We start from the raw sequence: 27,766 nt of genomic DNA, 5'->3' as shown, positions 1-27,766 counted from the left end.
ATATAAAAGAGGACTGCAATTAAGTCACAAGTCTTGGCTGACTTCGTGGCTGATTTTAGTCCGGGACTGCTACCTCTGACAACCAAGGAGACAATAATGGTGTCGAAATCGACATCAGGGGTTTGGACCTTATTTACGGATGGAGCCTCGAATGTAAAGGGTTCAGGCTCAGAATAGTTTTAATTGCACCTTCGGGGGAATATTTAAGGCAAGCCATCAGCACGATCCATTTCACTAACAATGAAGGAGAGTATAAAGCTTTGATTGCAGGGCTCGAATTGTCCAGAGGACTTGATTCCGAGGTTATAGAAATCAAATGCGACTCACAACTGGTGAAAAATCAGGTTTACGGGATATTTGATACCAAAGAAGAACGTATGCAACAATACGTGGTAATGGTCCATGCTCTTTTGGCACGATTCCTTGAGTGGTCAATAACTCATATCCTGAGAGAGGATAATGCAAAAGTAGATGCATTAGCAAACTTAGGTTCATCGACGGAAATAAAGGGATCGGAGTTCTGAACGGTGGTACAACTGATGAGCTCAGTCCTTGATACAGATGGTTACTACGAGGTGAATTTGGCTAGTCTGGTCTGGGACTAGAGGAACGAAATAATCAACTACCTCAAGCATGGGAAGTTGCCAGACGATCCCAAAGCATCACGGGTGTTACGCACCAAAGCTGCACGTTATAGCTTCAGGGAAGGCCAATTGTATAGGAAATCTTTCCAAGGCCCGTTGTCCCGGTGTTTAGGAGCCTCAGAAGTTGACTATGTCATGACAGAAATCCACGAAGGGATATGCGACAATCACTCAGGCGTAGAGTCTTTGGTGCTAAAATTGATACGGGCAGGATATTACTGGCCTCGTATGGAACAAGACGTCAAACATTTCGTACAAAAATGTGATAAGTGCCAACGCTACGCATCACCAGTACATCAATCAGCAGAACCCTTACATTTGGTTCTGTCCCCATGACCGTTCATGAAATGGGGGATGGACATCGTCGGACCGCTGCCACAAGCTCCCGAAAAGGTAAGGTTTCTTTTAATTTTGACCGATTATTTTTCTAAATGGGTGGAAGCAGGTTCTTATCAAAAGATCGGATAATGCGAAGTGGTCGATTTCCTGTGGGAAATTATAATTTGTAGGTTCGGAATACCAAAAGAGATATCATGCAATAATGGGCCATAGTTTATCGGTGCAAAAGTTACAAAGTTCCTCGAAGACTTGAAAATAAAGAGAATAATATCTTCGCCTTATCACCCGAGCACAAACGATCAAGCGGAGTCGACAAATAAAGTGATCATTCAAAACCTTAAGAAAAGGTTGGAAGCAGCAAAAGAAAAATGGCCCGAAGAGTTGCGCGGAGTTCTATGGGCCTACCGAACAACGACCAAATCAAATACAAGAGAAACACCTTTTTTCCCTCGTATACAGTGCTGAAGCCTTAATCCCGGTTGAAGTGGGCGAACCCACTTTGAGATATTCTCAGACAAATGAAGAATCAAATAATGAAGCGATGTTAATAAACTTGGAACTGCTCGAGGGACGCAGGGACTTGGCGCATGTAAGAATGGAAGCTCAAAAGCAGATGATGAAGCGATATTATTATCGAAGATCCAATTTCTGTTTTTTCAAAGTAGGAGACTTGGTTCTAAGGAAAGTAACACAAAATACCCAGGAGCTCAACGTGGGAAAGCTACGTCCAACATGGGAAGGTCCCTACCAGATTTCAGCTGTCACTGGGAATGGTTCATACGAGTTGAAGAACCAAAATGGTGACAAGTTGCCCAACAACTGAAATGTGGCACACCTCAAAAGATATTATTGCTGATAACCAACACTTAAACAGAAAGTATGTGCTGCATTCTTTTTCCATTTGTTCAGGTTTTGTCTCAATTGGGTTTTTCTGGCAAGGTTTTTAATGAGGCAGTGACAGGAATCATACTACGAAGACAGCAGCAATAAGACCTTTGATTGCAAGGAAAATGAACAAGCTCCCACCCAGGGAAGATTAGGTAATCTTTGGTTCGATAGCAAATTCCCACCGGGAAGTTAAGTTTGCTACCGAACAGAGGTTACCCGACCGTTCACAAGTACAAACCGCCAGAGGACTGTTAGGTATTCTTTCGCTCGATAGCATGGATTCCTAAAGGAAAAAAAAAGATATGTTGCCGAGTGAAGGATTACCTAGCAATTCATTGGTGGGACCTTTGAAGATACAAGACTTCCAGTATTCCAATTCGCATTTTTCGCATTCGAACACTTGGGGGGAATGGTATATGGATACGAAAACAATGACTGCCATGTCAACCGGGAATAAAAATCCGGAAATAAAATGCATCATCGGGATCGGGGACTGCGTAGCCAACCCCGTAGAAACAAGCTATACTAGATAGCCACAAGTAATGGTAATTTCTTTTCTGCATAGAAAAATGCTCATGTAATTTCTGAAAATAGAAGGGATAAAATGAAGTCCTTTTGCTTTTATCTTATTTCTTGTCTGAGCGATCAGCTGATTTTGCCATTTGAAAGTTAAATAAGTACTTCAAATGTTATGCCGTAATGAACAAGAGACGTCATCTTCAAGAGCACCGTAAAGATAAGAGGTCACTCTCTTATAAAAACCCTCATATTAAAGGGTTGGTTCCGGAAGAATCAATGCCCGAAATCCAAAATGCCATCGGGAAAAAATACACTCGAAGTTGCATATGAAAAGGACTCAAAAAGAAAAAATGCGCAAATATTCATAAAAACCCTCACGTAAAAGGGATAATACTCGGAACCAAAATGCTTCGAAGAAAAGGCATCAGAGACTACGCATAGTAAAGCACGAATTGAATAACATGCGTAAAATGCTCGAGAAAATGCAAAAGTTAAAAGCTTGCATATGTATTCAAACGAAAGTAAGACTCAAACGACACTTGAACAAAATAATATCTTTATTTACAAGAACATGCCAAAACGTTACAAGTACAAAATAAGAAAAGAAAGGAAAAGCTAAATTGCAGCGCCTCCGGGACCAGGAGGAATAGAAGTATCCGCACTGCCGGAAAGAGTAGTTGGTTCCGCCGATGGCTCAACACTTTTCCCAGTTTGGCCTTCGGCCTCATCGCCTTCCGATCCTTCTTCAGTTTCCGAAAACTCAAAACCGGAATCAAAAGAACCTGGAGCATCAGACTGCGCCGGGAGTCTATTTTTTGCAGCCAACTCAAGCTCTCAGGCCTTAGCAATTTTGGCATCAACATCGATGATACCAGTTTTGGCCTCTTCCAAGGTTTTTCTCATCATGCTACACATGGAATAAGTTTTTTCAACTATGAGGGAAGCCACTCGGCGCTTAAGTTCTTCTTTGAGTCGAGTGACCTCGGTAGAAAGGTTTTCCTCGGCGGATCTAGCAGATTGGAGGCTAATGTCGAGCTCGCGGACAGTTGAACTAAATAGCGTATTATGCTCGATAGTTTTCCTGTACTTCTCTTATAGCTGGGCATGATTCGCCTCCACGGCAGCAAGCTCTTCACTTTTGGATTTCAAGGCTGCTTCTAAGTTAATCACTCTTTCAGCGGAGACAGCCTCGGGGTCGATTGCAGCAAGAACGACGTTCTGGACATCTACCCATTTGGCCTTGGCTTCATCAAATCTAACCCTCAACGACCCAATTTTTTGGCTAAGGGCTACCACTTCTTGCTCACTTTGCTGCAAACGAGCCTCCAAAACAACGACCTTTGCAGCTCTGGTTTCCAGTTCAAAGAGGCGGAGAACATTTTGGTCCCGTTCCGCCAAAAGCTGATCCCATTTAGAATTAAGTTTTTCCTTCTTACGAATCAACCTTTGAAGGTCATCGGAAGTAAGAAAGTTGGCCTATAAAATAAGAAGAGGTAAAAATACATTCGTTCAAAGTAGAAGAAATAACAAAGGAGGAAGGAACGTACCGCTGCGGCATTTTGCATGGCATTGTTCAACAAATACTTTCTCGAGAGTGTCCGAATATTTTCCTAGTCCTTCTCTAAAGCCAAAGGCTTCAGATAATTAGCAAGTTTCACCGGCCGAGACAACAAGTTTCAACCGGTAGAGACCGAAATAGTAACGTTCCACCTCCTTAGTGGATCTTCAGAAGGAGCAGCATAATTTTGCCCCAAAATTCCATGAACTGGGGACTATGGTAGAGGAACACATTCTTCATGGTCAGGTGCGGCCGATGGAAATGATGTAGCAACCACTGGTGGAAGAGTAGACGAAGATGGAAATGATGTAGGAGTTGCTGGTGTTGGTAAAGGTGGAGATGAAGTTGATAGAGTTGAAGAGTGAGAAGAAGCTACATCACATGCAGTACTGACTGTTTGATGCTCGCCAACCAAAGACGACAGGGACCCGGTACTTAGCCTCGCAGCACCGCTTATAACAATTAGGGTCCGGAAGCGGGAGTTGGCATATTCTACTAAATTGGATTCTCCCCAAAGTGCTGAGACATCGTCTACAGTTGGTGCAACTATCTCAACATGTTAAGCATTATGTTGAGATGATGAGTATCGTCGCCTTATGTGTAAAGAAGCTCCATCATCAACAACTTCTTTATCATGATCAATCATCACAGCGTCTATGACTGGCCCTGAAGGAGGACCAGTCATCATCACCACCGGAGACGACTCAGGGGCATTCGTCTTTGCCCTTTTATTCTTTTCCCCGGCCGCGGAGGAGCGTTTTCTCTTTGTTTGTTTATCCTCCTTCTGGGGACTCCGTAAAGAAATATTTGCACCCGAAACAATCCCGAAGATACATGTTCGAGTAAGTGCTTCCTGAAGCAGCCTCGCTGCATCAGCAGGGTCAGCCAGAACGTCCTCCTCGAGGACAGCAACAGAGCCCGCAGGTAGACCTAATTCCATGAACAAAGTCAGAAGGGTTCAACTAAGTTTTTCATATACAAAAATGAAAGCAAGGTAAATTAGAGTTACCATAATTTTTGACCTTTCACCCGTACTTAACGGCTAGTTCTTTCCACGAATAAGTTTCGGGCGTTGTGGCGTCCAAAATCTTCTGAACCCACTGGTTCAAATCTTCCACCATCGAGCTGCTGAAACATGCGAAGGGTGAAGAGATGATATAGCCATAGAAGAATATCTAGTAAGAGGAATATTATACAAAGAACTTACGAGTGCGGTTCCAAGCAACCGGAAAGGATGAAGTCGTTGTCGGAATGATGTCGTTGGTGGCAACTGCAATGAATCGTTCAATCCACCCGCAGTCGCTGTCATCATCCATGCTAGACAATAAAGCATAGTGGACACGCTTGCAAAGGTTTGTCATTCCCCCGTGGAAGATTTTGGGGGAATAAAGATTTATCACGTGAGCTAAGGTTAGCTCCTCCCCAGTTTCTTGGTACAAGCGTCAGAGGCAGGCGATTGTCCTCTACATTGAAGGACTTACTGTGCCAAACTCACCTGGCAGCGAAGGTAAAACTCCGCAATTATGGAATGAAGCTCTCAGCTCAAAGAAAACACACCCAAAGTAAAGGGATACGTGAAAAAGTATGTAAAACCTTCCTTGGGAAGGGTCACTCGCTCTGATAGATCAGGAGCAATAATTTTTAACTCATTGCAGCGGCAGTCCTCCTTCACGGCAGGAATACTGGAAGGACGAATGAAAGAAGGGTACCTACTAATAGCCCATGTACGAGAGTTAGTAGTAGGAAATTTCTCTTCAAAATCCTTCGAAGTGCTAAGTCTTCTTGGGGTGATGGAATCCACTGTTGACTGTTGGAACAACGGAATCCTCGGTTTTGTTCTTATTCTTTGTAGAACCACCATGTTTGGAGGAAGAAGCCATTGAAAAAGAAGAAGGTAAAGAGTTTATGTTTGAAGAAAATTAGAAAACAAGGATGCAAATCAGAAGCTCAAGCAATTGTGAAACGCTAAGAAAAAGAAAGTTGCGTATAAGTAAAATTTTGGCGGCTAAATTCATGGCCATGATTACCTCGATAATCGGCAAAGGTTGTGCTGAATCATGGGATGACGCGTGTTTGGAAAATTAAATGCGGAGAGATGTACGTCTAATCAACTATCAGAGACCTTCAAAGGAAATTATAGTAATTCCCGCCAAAACGGTGTCTCTAACAACTTCCCAGTAACACAAAGTTATGTCACCAAAAAGTAGGGGACTATCTGTATAGGGTAAAATATGATATGACACGTGGCTGACTAAAAGGAGGACGCGTGGAATCCAAGATGGAATGGCTGAGGACCGAACGCAGCCACTGCGCTTGTCACCGGAACGGATAACGTTCATAAAAGTGTATTAAATGCCCTGCGCTTGGTAGCATTTACTAAGGAATATTCTACAGCATTAAGAGTGACGATCCGTTACAGAGAATTTGGCATTTATGCTCAACGTTACATCTTCATCAATGACCGTAATAATTGGCATTAAAAGAGGGCATGATCCTAAGACCTCTCTCCGTAGGCATAGCTATAAATAGTGAGCTCAATTACCATTATAAATGACACGAAATTTCTAGCAAAAACATATAATATATTTTATACAAAGTTTTATACAATTTCACTCTCTTACTTTTTGATCTCATCATTGCTGTGTTTGGAAACCGTGCTCACGGAATCACTATCTTTGCTATTTCATCTAAATTCTAAGGCTAAGTATTGTGTATTTCTTCGTTTATTATATTATTTCAGGATCAAATTAATTCACTTGTCTAGAAACCATGTATAAATTTAATTGTACCATTTTACGGGTAAACACAGTTGTCTAAGAGTTATATCTGCTGCAATTTCATGTTATTGTCCTCCTGCAAACCTCTCATTAAGTCGTTTGTGTTCTTTTATCTTTGACCTTAACTCTTTATATATATATATATATATATATATATATATATATATATATATATATATATATATATATATATATATTTATTGGTTTCCTCACTGAGCTGTATGATCATAATGTACTTGTCCTTTGGTCTATTGCCAAAAGAGCAATGTGCTTCTTTAAGGGAAAAATCTCAACTAGGCTTTTTTTTTTTTAAATGTATATAATGGATATGCATTATTGCGAAAAAGAAGTGACAAACACAACCAACCATCATTAAAAAATTTCATGTTTGGACCCATTAAAAATGTGACTTTGGTAATCGGTATTTTTCTTATATATATATATATATATATATATACAATTTTCTATTTTCGGGCTAACTTCAAGAAAAGATTCTATAAAAGAATAAAGAGCATATATCTTTCTTTCCAAATCCAAATACAATGCGATGGTCAACTTTGTATTTCTGTTACTATTAGCTGCTACAAAGTTGTGTACAAGAATCACCTCTTTGTTTCTCAAGAAAGAATGAAACGTTTTGAAGATTAATCAAAATTATTACCTCAAAGACTATTTACTTTGGCTCAATGAGGCCATCTAGTAAATACAAACATGAATGAATAAATAAATTGAAGATTTGAGTTAGTTTTGTCCCTCCCATTTCCTGTCTAGTAGAACTAGATGTGCTTCATTTGGTTCAAATGTTGCTTAGTTAGGTGCTGAAATAGGAGTCCGAGGACTAGGCAGTCCCATATGTGCAATCCTAGGAGAAAGCCTAATCTTTGGACTTGGTCTTGGCGAGGGGATTGGACCAGAGAAATTAAAGCCTACATTGGCCACCCGAGGCGATAAATTAACTTGTTCAAGTGCTCGGAATTGTAATTCTGTTGGGTAATCTCTAACACAGCCAATACGCGGTCCAGTTCCAGTTGTCCATTTGTTGGACAAATGTTTAGCCAAGCTAAATGTTGGTGCCTTCTCATTGATGACAATGTCCTTTGGTTTCTTGTCGACGTATGTGCTTCTTTGTTCAGATTCTTTAGTAATGAAAGGATCCACAGATGGTTGGCGATTTGAGCCCTCGTTGCTAACATTGAATGAATGATAGTCATCATCAACTGCACATCTCTGCATAAGAGAATAATTATCGTTACTATGTTGTTGAGACATAATATAATTAAGATGGTCGCACACTTTAATATGATATCAGAGCATCATATGATCACACTTTAACACATGTTCAAGAGAAACTTGATCATTTACCTTAACATTTGTAAGATCGACGTTGTGCTCTTCAAGAAAGCTAATGAATTCCCTGAAGTTCTCTTCAGTTGGGTGATAGTGCCCACTGTATGGCCAAATAGCCTGTAGCAGAAGACATACATGGACAAGATAAGTATATTTATTCGCAACAGATCTAATTCGAAGTTTGTATATTATATGTATATTGTTGGATAATTTACCTCCAGAATTCCAGCATGAGCAACAAGTCTACCAGCTGCAGTGATAGCACCACCAGATAGAAAACTTGAATGTTGAAATGTGCCCTTTTGCTTCTGTCCTACATATAATGTTCTTGTTGTGCTAAGAACAAAGATCCACTTTGAACCCTCTACTGACTGAACAAAAATTCCACTTTGTTTATATACAAGCTTCCCATTCTCAATAACTACTTCATATGATTCGCGCTCTTTCTGAAATTGTAAAACAAAAGCAATTAAGTTCAAAAGAACTATAAACACATCATATATCTGTTAACTATAAAGGGCAATCCAGTGCACTAAGCTCCCGCAATTCATGGGGTTCAGGGAAGAACCGGACCACAAGGATCTATTGTACGCGGTTTTACCCTGCATTTCTAGAATAAGCTGTTTCTGTTAACTATACATCGATTAATTAAGTTACATATGTTTAATAAAGATTCAGATCGCGAACTTACTGGTCCAAGATATTTGATGCATTGATGGTGCAATTTTGTCCTAGGACATTTCTCTAGATTTATTTCTTTCCCATCTCCAACATCCAACCTTCATAAGAAAAAAGGTTAATAACGCGATTAGATGTCATCTCCGAGTAATTAACTTTCTCATGTACACAAACATAACTTTCTAAAAAAAATTAGTAATATACTTACCAGTAGAAGAAAGGCTGAGAGCTTTCACTCTCAAACCATAAATCATAGTAGAAATGCAAGTTGTGCCCATACCGATGTCGTGGATCAATCTACATAGAAAATTAGAAAAAAGTAAAAAAGTCAATTGCTAGATCATACCAAAACCTTCTAATGAAAGCAACAACAACAATAAGTGGGGCCTGGAGAGAGTAGTGTGTGCGCGGACGTTACCCCTACCGTGAAGTAGAGAGGTTGTTTCCAATAGACCCTCAAGAAAACAGGCAAGTGAAGCAATATCAACAAGCATCAACGACAGCAAGAAAAAGCAATTTCAAAACTTACAGCTTCAAGCCAATGCTGCAGAGCCAATTTTTGAGCTTTTTCATCTTTGGACAATCCCTTTCCAACTTTAGCAGCTCTAGTACGTGCTCTAGCCCACCTTGAAACAGCAGTTTCTGGCTTCTCATCATTGAAAAATGAAACTGAACTTCTCTTTAGAGCTGCAAAATCTAATGCCTTCCACCTACATATATCACAACATAATTACTTCAATAAACATAGAATAAGAGAAATACATATAACACAATTGTAATCGAAAAAGGGCGTTGTAACAACAACAACAACAACAATAACAACAAAACTAGTATAATCACACAAGTGAGGTATGTGGAGGATAGTATGTACGCAAACCTTACTCCTACCTCGAGGGTAGAGAGGTTGTTTCCGATATACTCTCGGCTCAATAGAAAGCAGTAACAATCAACAATAACATAATAAGAAAACACGAACCATAATTCTTCAACCACAACAGCACAATCCGCAAGATTTCTTCTTGTCCTATAACTCTTATATACTTTTTGAAGCTTAACAGCTGCAGCATCAAGCTCGCTAACAGGACGTGGCGAAAACATAACAGCAGGCTCAGGAAAAGAAACATCTGATTTTGCCTTAGTTTCTTGAACCAGATTCTTGAATGAAAGTGTTGTCTCAAGCATCAGTTTGATTGGCTCACAATTTCTTACATTTATTGTATTCTTTCTTGACATCTTATCAACCCCATTTGATTGTATTATGGTTTCTGATTCTGTTCCATTAAAACCATTTTCTCTCATCACTGTCATCTAAAATCACAAACTTGAAAGTAAATTAGAAGAACCAAAAAATTTCTTTTCTTTTCTTTTGAAGAATATTGAAGTTTTTCAGAAATGATGTGTCTGATTATTACAGAATTGGTAGTTATATAGGGAGATTTTTAAAGCGTGGATTAATGGAAAAAACAAATTAAAATAGAGGAGACTAAAAGATTAGCTAGTGGACAAAGGGAACTGTACTAAAGAAAGTAATTGGTCTTTGAATTACCGTACAGCTTAATGTGAACGAAATTGGAAAAGAATTAAGAAAACACATTGTTGGTTTTATTTAGAACTTCTTTTAACTTTCAAACACCACGAGTTTTTTGATCAATTCAAAGTTCCCTAATTTCTAAACCAACCTTCTTTCTAATTTGGGACAAAAATAAAATCTGTCCCCTTTTTTATTTTTTGAAAAAAATCCTCGAGAAACCCGTAGCCACTGCCCTGCAAGTACGCACCGGATAATCTGGTCAATGCGCAATAACCCGTGAAACCTACAAGAAATATAACTCATACTAGACAAGTCCGATGTGATGAGTTCTGACTGAGAAAGTTACTGATAAAGAGAATCGATCAAGTGATTTTTTATTTGAGAAACATTCACACAACCAACTCAATTAACTTTACCGACAATCTGTACCCTTTTTCTAACCCAAAAAATGGAAAACATTTGATGACTTAGGAAAATTTTGGGTGGTCAAAGAAAGTAAGCTTTAGGAGGTTTCTTCCGTGTAACCAGAACTGACTCTTGATTTCCGTAGAAAGAAAGAAAGTTTTAATTTTCTAGCAAATTATTTTTCTTCAAGATTTTGGACTTTACTGTGATGTTAAATCTTTAAAAGTCAACTACTTCAAGTCTTGGGTCATGTAACGCGCCATAAATAGCTAACTAACGTGTCATCGTGTTTGGATTGTTAGCTAGGTAAATAGACTAAGTTACCCCTTACTGACTTATTTTCTTTAGGCCAAATACATATTCAGTCCATTTAATTTAAATTCTATTTTTTATTTTGGCACTCTATCTCAACTGTATTTCATTTTGGCCCTCCAACTCTATTTCTTATGTTTTATTTTAATACAAAAGCTGAAACCAGTACAAAAAAATATAGCGCATGTGTATACACAAATCTGAGGTGTAATAAATATCTAATTAAATGTTGCTCATCCTTGTCAAACGGGTCAATACTAAAATACCCGACCCGAATTTCTTTGTGTCCATGATACTTTCGGTTCAACTTGAAATCCACAAGAACAAATATCCATTCTATTATGAAAAAATAATTTTCTTTGAGACATGGATTCACTTCAAACTTCAAGTTTATATGAAATAAAGGATGAAAAAACGATGTGGCAATATTTAATTGGATATTTATTACACCTCAGATTTGTGTATACACACGCGCTATATTTTTTTGCACTGGTTTCAGCTTTTGTGTTAAAATGAAACATAAGAAGTAGAGTTGGAGAGCCAAAATGGAACAAGGTTGAGATAGAGTGCCAAAATAAAAAATGAAGCCAAATTGAATGTGTTGCATATGAGTTTGGCCTTTTCTTTATAGCACTACTTTTTATTCAATTTATTTTCTAGTACTTATAGTAGTTGATGCATTAAAAATAATTGCTTTTCTTTTTTTAGTAATTTAAAAATTGCAATTTGGGTGACCAAATCTCTTTTAGATAAAATGAATTAGTGTAATTTCTTGTCCTGTATGGAAGAATTCCAAAACAGATATGTTCTTGATTATCACAGACGGACATACAAAACTGGTATGCAATTTTTTTCTAATTAATTTAGTTTCTCCATTTATTTTTTGGGAAAATTTCACAAAAGAACAACTGGGCTCCCTACTTTTTAATTTTATAGCCCATATTTCAATTTACAACCAACTAACTCAAAAATAATAGGTTAAGATTCAACATTCAACTCCAATAAGGTTCTCGAAATTACTATTTAATTTTAAAAAAAGATTGCTCAAGCTTTTAAGTTAATTTTCAAATTAGTAATTGTGACTCAAATATTAGTTCAACAAACCAAATCCATTTGGGTGGTGAAAATTAGATTTTTAACAAGCTTAATTATGTGAGTTTAAATTTCGAATTTGATTTTGTGAAAAATTTGGAGTGAGTGTTATTTAAACTTGTTAGAAATAGTATAAGGAGATTGTATATAAAATTTGAAGTCATTTAATGGAGATCTGGACTGGTTTTGAACAAGAATTGCAACTAAAAATCGTGGAAGAAGTTCGTCTACAGACGCTTGTATAAAGGTGTATAAAAGTATATAATAGTGTATAAGAGTGTCTTATACACTATTATACAAGATTATACATAATTATACAAAAAACTGACTTTGTTTTCTTTCTTGCGTTTTTTCTGAAATTTAACTCAAATCTACTCCAAATCACTTCAAATTTAAATTTTGAACTACCTTTTGATATTTTCAATCAATTGGAACAACGTCCAATCCAAACAACTAACAAACTCAAAAAATTCTATTTTCGAAAGCAAAATTTTGAATGGCCTTCAATGGTGGACTTCTACTCTTCAATTTTTTTACATTGCAACCAGGTGATAATGGGGAGAAGCAGATATGACGGACGACCTCTTAAAGCATATGTAGAAGATGCGAGAAGAAGAAAGAGCGAAAGCAATGGTTGTGAGAACATAGATTTAACTTCATAGCTTTTAGAAGCAATGGTTGTAAGAATACAAATTTTGAATTTGCTAGTACTTTCAAAATATATACAATATGAACTAAGTCGGGTAAAACTTAAAAACATGAGCCATTTTTTATTATGGTGTGAAGTCAAATATATATTCTTGTAATTCTTTCTTATTTTTTTTTAGTAGAGCAATACACAACCAAGGAAACAATGGATGTTACATCTTTATTTTAACTTATAGTACCCTTTTCTTGGACCCTAACGTAATGCATGCTTTGGATGTCGTGTAATCTGTTAATAGAGTCATGACCTCCATTTAGACAAAATGGTTATGATTTATAGTTAACCAAATGTCCAAAGATCAAATGTGATAAGTTACAATAATAATATATTCAGTATATTCTTACAGAAGATCAAATATGCGTAAAGATATACGATTATTGAATTTAACATTTCCTATGCTTCTAATATATTTGAGTTAATTTACGAGCGAATGATTTTTATTTTTATTATTAAAACTAGCTAGTACTCCTATTATATATTCTATTCACAAGTCCTTCCAGAAAATGGAGGAACATATAAAACTGGAGCTCCTTGTCAGTGGCCGAGCCACCTTATAGGAAGGGGTGTCACCTCTTCGCGAGAAAAATAAATTGTGTAGGTAGGTAAAAAGAAAATTTTATATGTATATATAGTAGTATGTATTAACTCTTTTTAATTTTTTGATATGTTTACTTTTATATATTTTGACATTCCTTAATAAAAATTGTGGCTCCGCCTCTTCTTCTTGTATTGATAGTGGTCAAAATCAGAAGAGATTGGTCAAGGGTCAAGGCAAATTAAATACTACGTACCATTTTGCATTGTTGAGATATTTTGATGAGATTGACCCTATTTGGGAGTAGGAATTAAGGCTGCTAACCGTATTTTGAGGTATTGGGTGAGTAGACTAGACGAGACACTAATCAACGTTGATTGCAGTCATTTTGGTCAACTTTGCTTGGACGGCTAAGATCTGTTAACAGCCAACTGGTGGTACAGTGGAATGGATAAATCAGTAATAACTCAACAGTTTTTTTACTAACTACATTTGTTCTTTCTTAGCAGCCTCTATTATTAGACTAGTTTAATAACTTCTTTATTACTAAAATAAAAAATAAAAATAAAAACAAAAACAGAAAACTTGATCATATCTTATGCAAACTGAAGTAGATGGACTACCAACTGCGCTGCCTATTATCATTTGACTACTTATTAAGTACTAACGAAATTAAATATTTTTTTTGTTTCATTCTTGGCAATTTGTATTCAGTCATTTGATTGATCATTGAGCTTCTAATTTTTGAAGTATTTGCCTTCCACGAACCCGTTTTATTATTTAAGAACACACCAATGAATTAAACTCTTTAACAAATTGCAAAAGTTAATGGTGTTATGGTCCAAAAACTTGTTTAAGAGTTCGACACTTTTATTCATGGTACTTACATGCGAATTGGTTCATACCCCCAACTTGCGTCAACAACGAACTTATCATTTAATGATAGAGGAACTCGAGGTGGTGGTGGTCAAGCTAGTTGAGTTGGTCGAAGTAGCAAGTATCGCACTCAACTAGCATGTTAGGTTGGGCCAGCTTCACGGACCAAGCTTATTTTCATAATCTTTTTTACGCATTCCACAAAAAAAATGAAAGAATAACTCTGGAAGCTTGTTCTTGATTCTGTAGTGATAGATGGGTTCATGAAGCAATTTAGTTAGATGCTTCATGATTACTAGGTAATATTTTATATTAATGTGACTGTGAATTAATGTTGTTTGACCTAAAGTTCCTTCAAAGTGGCTCGAGGGCTTTGGGCTCAGTTTTAAGAGAGCGCGTAATGCATGTTGTATTGATTAAACACACATTACAAGTTTGAATTCTACGAATAAAAACTTGATATTTAAGTGGAGAAGGGTAGAGAGTCGAGACCCATTATTAATATCTACCAAATTAGGAATCATATGCGCTGTAATATTGTCTTCTGATCTGCAATCTGCAGGTAGCACTGGAATATCTTAAGTTATGCAGTTCAAAGAAAAAGTGAACGCAAATTCCTGATGTTTGTTTCGTATGTGCAATATATGACAATAATGGACCTCCTTCCCTTTGTTTTTCAAAATATACATCACAAAACGAGTCCCGAGTGAATTGATCTTTGTCATATGCTAACTCTGCTATATATGGTCCTCTCCCATATCACACTTCATTTTTCAGCTCAAAGCCTTAATTCATCATCTGCGCTGTGGTTCTGTTTAGCAGAAAAAACAAAGGGAAGGTGCCTTCTAATCTAAGTGAAAAGGCTAAGGGAGAAATCGGACGACGTTTATGCATAAAAAAATCGCCGCATCATATGAGAACCATGGTAATTGTGATTCAAATTTCAAGGGAGACAAAAGGTGTAAGCTTGGTGGATATATAGATTTATTTCGTATTTATAATGATGAGAGTTAGAAAATACCCGATGAAATAATTGAATTGTATGCAAGCTGGTCTGAGCACAAATACTAGTATTTTTTTTTCTAAAGAAACACGATTATTCAGATTTATAAATGCAAAAAGTCAATCAAGTTATAAACCGAAGCAAGTCATCTTCTTGCGAGATAATGTTGCGTACATCACATAGTGTATCCAAAACTAATTTGAAGTGTGTACACACATAGACAAAAAGAAATAAAGGCTTAATTAAATTGAAGTACTAAGGTATTTTAAATGTGGTATGGTTATCCTTGTGTAAATAATTTCAACTAAATACCAATTAAAATTGTGAGGGAGTAATAAATATTTTTTCATATTTAATCAGACGTTTTTTGTTCGAGCCTGAATATGGAATAGAGATTGCTCTATCCCAAAGTAGAAATTTATAACGTGTGCTTGAATAGAAATATGCAATCTTCCTTTAGCCATCTCTTCTTGTCTATTCAAGCCTTGCATCAGTCTGAAATATATTGGCAATTGAGCTCGAATTTACTGAAGAAGAAGGGGCGAAGTCTCAACTATCAGACTACTACTATACCAAACGCACTCTACGAGTGGATTAGTTGAGTGATTGTCACACCTCTTTTTTTCCGAAGGGGATATGGAATTTTTTCAATTAAAGTTACATTAATCGAAATAGGATCAATTATTTAGTTTCAGAGTCGCCACTTTGGATAATTTATGGTGTCCCAAGTCACCAGTTTATTTTAAATCCCAAATCGACAAAATTTGACTCTATTTTAAGTCTGCGAAACCAGAATACCGGGTAAGGAATTCTATTAACCGGAAAAAGGTATTAGGCACTCCCGGATTTCGTAATTTTAGCACGGTCACTTTTAATCATACCTGGCTTAATTAAATTATTTAATCACTCATTTTAGAACCTATGTGTATTTTACCTTTTACCGCTTTTAATTGCTTGATTATTCGTAATTATGGAATTATCTTGAAACGAGTCATGCGTACGTGTACTCTTTTTGTTTGGCACGTTAAAAATCATGTCACGCGTACGCGTACACAATTAATAACACTTTGTTATTATTAAGAAAGCTTGGCCAAAGTCGCGCGAACGCGTACCTTGATTTATTTTGAAAACCGTAATTATGTCACGCGAATGTATACACAATCACGATAATAGATTAAGTCGCGCCTAAAGCATTTTCTACGAATATTCATTTTTTAAATCGTACTCGTGTCATGCGAACGTGTACACAATTAATAATATTTTATTATTATTAATATTGTTTCGCCCAAAGTTGCGCGAACACATACTTTAGTCTTAATTTTGAAAACCGTAATTATGTCACGCGAACGTATACATAATCACGATAATTTGGATAGGTGTGATCTAAAGCCCAAAATTGTACCGATTCCTACAGACCCGTTAACTTACCAAAGTCCACATGATTCATCATTCTCAAACTCCAATAATCCAAAATAATTAAGCTTTAAGTAGAGACAAATCGAGTGAGATAAAGAATAACTAAACAATAGGATCCAAATTATAATTTTACAATCCAATAAAGATACCATGATTTGGAACCATGAATAAATTAATTCACTTAATACATTTTGGTTACTGTCATAGTTATTCTAAAATTCCATAATAGTCTAGCAAAATCATCTTACAAAAATAAAGAACAAGAGCTTAAAATTGGAAAAATAAAATGAGTTTTCATACAGCACAAACAAATAAACAATAGATGAGGTAAAGTAGTAGACTTTCAAAAAGCTTTCCTCATTAACATGATCCTTCGGCAAAAACATTACAGCATTGGCTATTTGACGCGAGCAAAGACAGAATCAACACCGGAAAACTCGCACACAAACTCGACTGAACCGCAAATTTGTCCGAAAACTTCAGACTACGACCTCAAACGACTTTAAACCCAATTTTGATAACACTCGGCAGAAACAGATTTCAGCTTTGTTTTTTTTTCCAGTTGAAACTAACCTGTTTCGACGAATATCGTCGATTTTCTGTTCGTTCAACGTCGAGGGTGCGACTCCGAGGATACAAAGACAATAAAGAAGTACCAGCTAGGTGCATCAACAAAAGTCATGGTCGTCGTCGGTCATCACCTCCGGCGGCGGCAACCATAGAGAGTGCGAGAGCTGGAGGGAGAAACAAGGAAAGGGACTTGGGCGGCTGTTGTCTCTCAAGTGTGAGAGAACGAGGAGTGTGATGAGGGGTGGCGGGCATTCAAAGATGACACAGAAGGAGCAGGGGATGAAGAAAGAAGAGAGGGAGGCACCAGCTATGGCTGTTGGTGGTTGGCCGACGGCAAAAGATGGAGGAAAAGGGGTAACTGCCCTCTAGAAAAATGAGGGTGGGAGCTTTTTTTAATAGTAGGGTTTTTAGGGTTGTAAAATGGTAATTTTGTTGGCTAGTTTACATGGTGGAGAAGAAAGGTCTATAAGGTGCTATGGAGCTTCAAGGAAAGGAAGAAGAGAAAACCCCCATTGAAAAGAACGTTTGTCCGTTTTCTTTGGTGGCTGCTGCCGCGACATTAATGGAGGAAAATTGGGGTATTGGGTGTTTTAGGAAGAAGAAGGCGGCGCTAGGGATTTTAACTGCTCCCGTTCTCTGTTTTTGACTCTCTATTTGTTCCCCTTTTCCTCTCGTTTCCCCTAGATTTTCATTCTCCTCTTTTAATTGGAAGATATATAGGTGTAGGTATAGAGATTAATCGGTGGCCAAGAAAAAATAGTGTGTATGTGCATGTGAGTTTTGGGTGAGAGCATGTGAGTTTGTTACAAAAGATAAGGAAGAATCTTGCCACATGAAAATGACTCATTGGCTCTTGCTTTAATTAATATTTTTTCTTTTCTTTTAAGAGTGTAAAAATAAAAATACTAGCTAAATATTTTAAAATCAAGAACATATAAATTATTTTTGTGATTTTTAATTTTCTTAAATAAAACCTATAAAAGTGAAATAAAGCTAAAATATCAATATTAAACTTAAAAGATATTTAAATGTTAAAAAGTGATGAAAAGAGTTAAATATGGTAAAAACTTAGGTGCACACAGCATGCCCCTCTTTGCGGGGAAACATAAAGAGTTTTCAGGCAAAGACAAGGTGAGCCATGTGACTAATTTTTGACCAAATCATTATTTAAAGGGAAAAGAAATAAAAGAAAAGAGTGCAAGAGTGAAACCGAGTCATGGTTTTGGACAGCCTGCATATCCCGGGTTATAAGAGAATCAGGTCGGGTGTAGTTAAAGGAGAATGATGGAATGGTGAGTTGGAGATTCGAGTGAGGTTCCGTCAAGGCTCCGGTCCGTGGTCCCTGCCATTTACATCATAAATTAAAACCAAGAATTACAGCAAAATAAAAGAAAAATACAAGATCATATCTACTTCTTGTCTTGAATCTTCCTCGAATCTCCACTTGATCCTTCAACATGAAACTGAAAATTTACTCTATTCTTCAGGTGGGTATCCTGATGACTTGAATTTGAAGAAACCTGAAAATTGACCATGTTCTTCATGCGGGCATCCTGCTGCTTGCACTTGAAATAAACTAGAACTTGGAGTAGACTTGAGCTTGCAAACATTGTTCTTCAGGCGGCTCATGCTACTTCTGATTTGAATTGAAAATACTGGAGGTTAACCCTATTCTTCAGGAGGGATCCTGCTGCCTCTGACTTGAACTTGAAAACTGAAAATTGACCATGTTCTTCAAGCGGGCTCGTGATGCTTCTCTAATTTGAACTTGAAAACTTAAAGTTGACCATGTTCTTTAGGCGGGCTCCTGGTGCCTCTGACTCGAACTTGAAGTGAATTCTGAAATGACTTCCCTCGTTCTCCAGGTGGGCGCCTGCTACCGACTTAAAACTTAAAATGAATTCCCTCATTCTCCAGGTGGGCGCCTGCTACTGACTTGAAACTTGAAAGGAATTCCCTACTTAAAATGAATTCCCTCATTCTCCAGGTGGGCGCATGCTACCGGCTTGAAACTTGAAATAAATTCCCTCATTCTCCAGGTGGGCATCTGCTACTGACTTGAAAATTGACATAACTCTGAAATGAGTTCTCTCGTTCTCCAGATGGGTGCCTGCAACCAAAACAATAAAACGAACAAAATTTTCTGCCCCAGTTTGCACTACGAAGATTTGTGAGTTGTTAGCAGAACTATAAATCACCTATGCTATTTATGAAGGATGCAATGATAAGAGTAAAATTAAAGACTCGACTAGGATGTGCATCTCCTGTGAGTAAAATCAAGAAAATTTTGACTAGCAAATGCGTCTGCTAAAAAAACTTGAATGACCCAAACTAGGAAGTGCGTCTCCTAGGAGTGAACTCAAACGATCCAAACTAGGAAGTGCATCTCCTAGGGGTGAAATCTCAATTTAGGAAGTGTGTCTCCTAAAAGTATGACTTGAAAGACCCAGACTAGGAAGTGCGTCTTCTAGGGGTAAAACTTGAATGACTCAAACTAGGAAGTGCGTCTCCTAGAGATGAAACTTGTAACCTAAGATTAGGAAGTGCGTTTCCTAAAAGGTATGACCTGAAAGACTCAGACTAGGAAGTGCGTCTCCTAGGGGTGAAAACTTTAACATAGAATTAGGAAGTGCATCTCCTAAAAAGTGTGGCCTGAAAGATTTAAACTAGGAAGTGTGTCTCCTGGATGTGGGATTGGGCTTGAGAAAAACTATAAACTAAGCTTGACTAAAATAAAAACTGACCCTATTCTCTAGGCAGGACCCCTGAACTAAAGGAAAACTAGAGATTGAAAACTTAAGGAAACTAAAAATTGACCATATTCTCCAGGTGGGCCCCCTGACATTAAGAAAAATTAAAGATTAACGACTTAAAAAAACTAAAAACTGACCCTATTCTTCATGCGGGACCCCTAAACTTATAGAAATCTAAAGATTAACCACTTAAGGAAATTAAAGTCGACCATATTCTCCAGGCGGGACTCCTGAACTAAAGGAAAGCTAAAAATTAACAACTTAAGGAAACTAAAAAGTGACCCTATTCTCCAGGCGGGACCCCTAAACTCAAGAAAAACTAATGACTAACAACTTAAGGAAACTAACAACTGACCTTATTCTCCAGGCGGGACCTCTAAACTTTAAGAAAAACTAAAGGCTAAAAACTTAAGAAAACTAAAACTGACCATATTCTCCAGGCGGGACCCCTGAACTAAAGGAAAACTAAAGATTAACAACTTAAGAAAACTGAAATTGACCTTATTCTACAGGCGAGACCCCTGAACTCAAGCAAAACTGAAGACTAACAATTTAAGAAAACTAAAAACTGACCCTATTCTCCAAGCAGGACCTCTGAACTAAAGAAAAACTAAAGATTGACAACTTATGAAAACTGAAATTGACCCTATTCTACAGGCGGGACTCCTGAACTCAAGTAAAACTGAATACTCTTCTGACTAGGGAGAATGCCTAGGATGTACGGTTCTTCTCAAAGAGGACAAATGCCTAGGAGGTAAAAACCTTCTCAAACAGCCTATGTGCTGACAAAATTTGGGCACGACACCTCGAGGATGATTGCTCCTACACTTGCCATGACAACTTTGATTTTAGCTTGGAAGACCTTGCTTGTTATTGACTAACCATTTTTCTTGCACTGTTTTGTTCCTGTTTCAAACAAAGAAAATTTTGTCAGTTTTAAAAGTGGTGGTCGGTTTGTGGCCTTGATGTCTTTGGCAGCTTGGCTTTAGGATCATCCAGCCTTTGGAAGACCGACTGCATTGGTAGTTAGTCGCATTACTGGGAGACTTTGTTGTTGCTTACATGGGGCCTTTACTTTTTGTATCAACTCTGATTGTTTCGGTCCCAGTACCATTTGTGTTTTGTGGCTCAATCACCCATATCTCAAAAAGGAGATTTCTTTTCTTGGATAACTTTTTCTAATATCTTGAATGACTTTTGCTTTTGGAGCAATTTGTCTGTCAGAGAGAATCACAACTGGTAAGTGCCTTTTGCATAAGGTGCACACTTCATAGTCATTGTTCAATACTACATTGAATCCCTGAGGTTATATTTGCTTGCTTTAACCAAGTAGTCTGACAAGAGTCTTTTGGTGGGGACCCTTTGCATGAATCCTCAAGGTACGTTGACTGTAACAACAGGGTGTGCTGGACAAATTTACTTTGTGCAACTGAAAAGCTGGTCGCATATTTTGAAATCTTTTCTTGCTTGTTTTGACAAGGACTGACTCAGAGTGAAGGACACAATGATGCAAAGAAATAATATTAACAAGAAATGCCCATGTCGGGAAGAACAAAAGGAAGAGTTTTATTTTCAATAACTAGCCTTAATGATAATGATATGCACTTTGGAGTCACCAGCATGATCTATCAAACTGATCTAATCATTCCTTTCGTTATTCCTTCGGGCTTTGAAGTCGGGCTTGTTTGTGTTAATTCTTTGCATCAGCTTCATGACTCACTTTCAATAAGTGGTGCCCCTAGGGCTTTTCATCAACAAGTCTCTCTTATTTATTTATCTCTACTTACTGTAGCCTTAAAGTGTCCGTGAGGGTTTTCACTAGTAAGAGTTTCTCATTTTTTTTCTTTTTCATTTTCTTTCCTTTTATTTTGCTTTATTTTGTGAGCAACTTGACAGTGTTCTATGTCGTGTGACAACTGTTGCTCATTGCATGTGTCCCTTGGCATTCTTGAAGGCTGATGAGGAGGTCTTTATTTGGAAGGTTTTGGATAGGGTTGGAAAGAAGGGACGATATGAAGGCTCAAAATAGACTCAAAATAAGGGGGTTGTAGACTTATAACTCTTGGAATCGACTCTTTCAAAAATAAAATAAAATCTTTGTCCCAGTTTTAGATACTGGGGATTTTTTGAATCTTTTTTTCCTTTTTCTTCTTCTTATTTAGTTGGACCGAAACATGTAAAGCTGCCTACGTATCCTTTTTTAAAGGAATCAGGTCAAACGTAGTTCATACATCTGACCTGACTATTGTTTTTTTTTTTTCATCTTTCTTTCTTTTTCTTTTTCTTTTTCTTTCCTTTTTCTCTTTTTTTTCATTTTTTCTTTCTTTTTTCTTTTCTTCCTTTTTGTTTTCAAAACAAATTGCCCCAACTTTATTTTCTGGGGGCATGGACTTTGATTGTTTTTTCTTTTTTCTTTTTCACTTGAACTTTCTAAGAGTTGCCCCAGTTTGTACTCTTGGGGCATTGACTTTTTTTTATTTCATTTTTTTTGACTTTTAACTCTTAACTTGATTCCAAAAGAGGGTGGTCAAAGAAAATAACACAGACTCAAAAGGGGTAGCGAAGGATATCAAGTGTTTGGATAGCAGAAAAAGGGCCTCCAAGCCTCGAGAACGCCAAACATATTATCTCTTCACAACTACAGCACTGATGAATATGTCTGCCTTCATGGTGTGCCGTGGTCGAAAGACACTTTCCATCCATTAAATGTCAAACTTTCCACCGAACTTCAAATGATTCAACATTCTCAAATCTAATCTTCACAGTGATTTTGAAGGTAAAGATCCTTAAACTCCACGGGTATAACTATTCTAGTTTCACTTGAATTTTACTCGGGCTTAATTTTCAAGGTATTTCAACTCTTTTTCATCCTCAAATGTGTCTTTTTCTCAGTTATCCAATTCAAGCTTAAATCAATTTTCTAAGACCTGGCCAAAAATTTCGCATGCATGTCATGTCACTAAAACTAGCGGCGAAAGAATTAAGCATAGAATGACACAAATGGACAAACTGTATTTCATTAAATAAAGGACGAAAGGATTTGACAATAAGACAAATAAACTGAAATCTCGGTTACAACCCTAGATAACCTAGATAACAGAAAAGATGACAAAACAAGCTACCAAGACTCCTCCCTGTCTAAAACAGGAGTGACTTTCCAGTTGCTAAGCGACATCTTAGCCACAAATTTGCACATCAGCACATCTACGACATTCAGTCCTTTTTATTACTTTTAATTCAACACTCAAATTTTAACTTTTTGATCAAACTGTTGCTAATATTGGCTGTGAGATTTCAGTACTAACGATATGAGAGATTTCATAGCAACTAATTTCCCAAAGGACTTGAAAGCATTTTCATGTCTCCCTATCATCAAACCATCCCGAGCAGCACATGTCCTATTGCTTAAACTTGGTAAAGTCAAATAACATTTGCCTCCCTTTTTACCACCAATTTGTCAACTTGCCTTTTCGTGACCTTAGTTGGATCAACAATAATGGTTCTTGTTCCTTCGATTGAGAAGATGCTTTTATTTCTGAGGGATCCTGGACTCGCCATTAGCTTTTATTTTAAAACAACAAAACATGTTAGAATAAACACTCTCTTTTCTTCTTCTTTTTTTCTCTTTTTATTTTCTTTTGTCACTCTTTTTTTCTTTTCTTTTTTTCAAAATCATTCGATCGAACCTGATGTGGGTTGCCTACGTATCATGTGGGAACATGAATCAGATCTTGCGTAGTTCGGAAAGATGAGGAATAAAGGAAATAAAGTAACTCTTTTTTTTTGGATTTTAATTTTTTTTAATTTCCGAAAGAAAGACTTATAAAAAAAAGAAAATATTTTTGGATTCCGATTAGTTTATTTTTTTTTTAAAGAATTTTTTAAAAGAAAGACTTCTAAAGAATAAAGAAAATATTTTTTTTTGAATTTTGACTTTTTTTTTCCTGGAATTTCGAAAGAAAAACTTCTAAAGAAGAAAGAAAATATTTTTGGATTTTTGGACTTTTATTTTGAATTTACGAAAGAAATACTTCTAAAGAAAAATGGAAATATTATTGAATCTTGAATTTTCTCTTCATTTTTCGAAAGAAGAATGAAAATATTTTTGAATTTTGAGAATAAATTAAAAAGAAAATATTTTTGTATTTTTTTAAAAAAAATTGGGGTCTAAAAGAAAGACTTTCTAAAGAAGGAAGTAAAGAAAAATATTTTTGGATTTTTTAAAAATTGTGGACCGGAACCGATGAAGTTTGCCTACGTATCTCACATCCGGTGAGAATCAAACCCGCGTAGTTCTGTAAGTTTTGATGGAACAGGGGAAAAATAATTTTTTGAAAAGATTGTCTTATTTTCTTTCTCTTTTATTTTTCAATATTTCGGCAGAGTTTCAGCATTTTTCAAATACTTACCACTCACTTTTATTTTTTTTTAAATTTTCTTTCCCTATTCTAGAAGCGAGTCAACATGAAAGCCGAAACAAATAAATGCGCAAGTAGAATGTAAGATACATCAGGATGGTCTTTTAATTTGGGTATACCTGTCCTAGACGGACCGAACCCCTATGTTGAGTCCCCAAAGTCAAATGCACGTGATGCAAACAAACGTTCCTACTAGGGATCCGACATGAGACTATGTTATTCTAAGTTTAAACCCGGGGGTGTGTTCTAGACATGGCTTACCCAAGCGGATATCTCGAGCCGAGGTGGAGGCAATGTACCGAGAGCATGAAAGTCTACCCGGCCTAGTTGCTGATCTAGCCTCGTTCTATTTGGTACGACCTCTAACAAAAAAGTGGGCCACACGTGTGCACCATATTTTTAGAAGACTTAGAAGGGAAGCGTAAGAAGACAGTTTAATACAGTTCAAATAATATCAAAGTGGTAAATGAGCAGCAATTAGCACATTAGACCCACAAACACAGTAATATCAATAAACAATAAAGCCAAGTATAGATCACATTAACAAGATTGAATTCTGAACCCTGAACCAGAGATTCTGGGTTCGATCCTCAGCAGAGTCGCCAGAGCTATCACACCTCCTCTTTTCCGAAGGAGATAGGGAGTTTTTCCAATTAAAGTGACATTAATCGAAATGGGATCAATTATTTAATTTCAGAGTCGCCACTTGGGATAATTTATGGTGTCCCAAGTTACCAGTTTATTTTAAATCCCAAATCGAGGAAATTTAACTCTATTTTTAGTTTGCGAAACCAGAAGACTGGGTAAGGAATTCTGTTAACCCGTAAAAAAGGTGTTAGGCACTCCCGCATTCCGTGGTTTTAGCACGGTCAATTTTAATCATATCTAGCTTAATTAAATTGTGTAGTTACTCATTTTAGAACCTATGTGCATTTTACCTTTTAGCGATTTTAATTGCTTGATTATTCGTAATTATGGAATTATCTTGAAACGAGTCACGCTTACGTGTACTCTTTTTGTTTGGCGCGTCAAGAATTATGTCACGCGTACGTGTACACAATTAATAACACTTTGTTATTATTGAGAAAGCTTGGCCAAAGTCACACGAACGCGTACCTTGATTTATCTTGAAAATCGAAATTATGTCACGCGAATGTGTACACAATCACGATGATAGATTAAGTCGCGCCTAAAGCATTTTCTACGAATATTCATTTTTTAAATCGCACTCGTGTCACGCGAACGTGTACATAATTAATTATTATTATTAAGATTGTTTCACCCAAAGTTGCGCGAACGCATACTTTGGTCTTAATTTTGAAAACCGTAATTATGTCACGCGAACATATACATAATCACGATAGTTTGGATAGGTGTGATCCAAAGCCCCAAATTGTATCGATTCCTACAGACCCGTTAACTTACCAAAGTCCACATGATTCATCATTCTCAAACTCCAATAATCCAAAATAATTAAGCTTTAAGTAAAGACAAATCGAGTGAGATAAAGAATAACTAAACAGTAGGATCCAAATTATGATTTTACAATCCAATAAAGATACCATGATTTGGAACGATGAATAAATTAATTCACTTAATATATTTTGGTTACTGTCATAGTTATTCTAAAACTCCATAACAGTCTAGCAAAATCATTTTACAAAAATAAAGAATAAGAGTTTAAGATAGGAAAAAAAATGAGTTTTCATACAGCACAAACAAATAAACAATAGATGAGGTCAAGTAGTAGACCTTCAAAAAGCTTTCCCCATTAAAATGATCCTTCGGCAAAAACTTTACAGCATTGGCTATTTGACGCGAGCAAAGACAGAAATCAACGCCAGAAAACTTGCACACAAACTCGACTGAATTGCGAATTTGTCTGGAAACCTTAGAATACGACCTCAAACCCAATTTTTATACTACCCGGCAGAAACAGATTTCAGCTTTATTTTTTTTTGAGTTGAAACTAACCTGTTTCGATGAATATCGCCGATTTTCTCTTCGTTCAACGTCGATGGTGCGACTCCGACGATACAAAGACAGTAGAGAGGGAAGAAGGGAAAGAAGCACCAGCTAGGTGCAGCAACAACAATCATGGTCGTCACTGGTCATCATCTCCGGCGGCGGCAACCATAGAGAGCGCGAGAACTGGAGGGAGAAATGGGGAAAGGGGCTTGGGCGGCTGCTGTCTCTCAAGTGTGAGAGAACGAGGGGTGTGATGAGGGATGGCGGGCATTCAAAGATGACACAGAAGGAGCAGGGGATGAAGAAAGAAGAGAGGGAGGCACCAGCTATGGCTGCTAGTGGCTGGCCGGCGGCAAAAGATGGAGAAAAAGGGGTAGCTGCCCACTAGAAAAATGAGGGTGGGAGCTTTTTTTAATAGTAGGATTTTTAGGATTGTAAAATGGTAATTTTGTTGGCTAGTTTACATGGTGGAGAAGAAAAGTCTACAAGCTGCTATGGAGCTTTAAGGAAAGGAAGAAGAGAAAACCCCCATTGAAAGGAACGTTTGTCCATTTTCTTTGGTGGCTACTGCCGCGACGTTAATAGAGGAAAATTGGGGTATTGGGTATTTTAGGAAGAAGAAGGCGGCGTAAGGAATTTTAATTGCTCCCGTTCTCTGTTTTTGACTCTCTATTTGTTCCTCTTTTTCTCTCGTTTCCCCCAGATTTTCGTTCTCCTCTTTTAATTGGAAGATATATAGGTGTAGGTATAGAGATTAATCAGTGGCCAAGAAAAAAGAGTGTGTATATGCATGTGAGTTTGTTACAAAAGATAAGGAAGAATCTTGCCACATGAAAATGACTCATTGGATCTTGTTTTAATTAATATTTTTTCTTTTCTTTTAAGAGTGTAAAAATAAAAATACTAGCTAAATATTTTAAAATCAAGAATATATAATTTTTTTTTGTGATTTTTAATTTTCTTAAATAAAACCTATAAAAGTGAAATAAAGCTAAAATATCAAGATTAAACTTAAAAGATATTTAAATATTAAAAAGTGATGAAAAGAGTTAAATATGATAAAAAAAATATGTGTTCACAGTGACTAAACTGATATTCTAAACGAGGCCAATACTATAAAAAAGAAAGTAGCTTTCTAATTAATCGGATCTTATATTGAGCATCGAATACCGGAAAAAATGATATAGAAGAAGTTTAATTTAAATTAGGGTCTTTAAATTAAATAATGGCATATGATGGGAAGAAGATAAAGACAGACGGTGGTGATTGGAAGGACGTAAGCAAACCCAGGCTGAAAACACGTACAATTGAGGAGCTTAGGAGAGTGGGACCCATATATTCTCTTTTCTACTATTTCTCACCTCAGCTTCAGTCGTCACCTCCGCCCCACGCCAGCGGCCACCCCTTTCCTTTCTCTCTCTCTTTTTTTTT

General features: G+C 36.9%; 1 protein-coding gene across 1 annotated transcript; it reads right to left on the bottom strand.

The window, feature by feature from the left end:
* Positions 1–7,263: 7,263 nt before the first annotated feature.
* On the bottom strand, positions 7,264–10,168 carry LOC104100755 (IQ domain-containing protein IQM4-like). The gene is made up of 7 exons (XM_009608065.4): positions 9,727–10,168; positions 9,280–9,460; positions 8,959–9,047; positions 8,764–8,851; positions 8,288–8,518; positions 8,088–8,189; positions 7,264–7,952 (listed from the first exon to the last, which is right to left on the bottom strand). Exons 1-7 carry the CDS (start codon positions 10,056–10,058, stop codon positions 7,533–7,535), a joined length of 1,443 nt encoding a protein of 480 aa, XP_009606360.1. The 5' UTR covers positions 10,059–10,168; the 3' UTR covers positions 7,264–7,532.
* Between the last annotated feature and the right edge of the window lie 17,598 nt (positions 10,169–27,766).

Source organism: Nicotiana tomentosiformis, chromosome 7 (genome assembly GCF_000390325.3).
Source record: "Nicotiana tomentosiformis chromosome 7, ASM39032v3, whole genome shotgun sequence".
NCBI classification, from domain to species: domain Eukaryota; kingdom Viridiplantae; phylum Streptophyta; class Magnoliopsida; order Solanales; family Solanaceae; genus Nicotiana; species Nicotiana tomentosiformis.
This window is presented reverse-complemented; position numbering and strand designations above follow the sequence as displayed.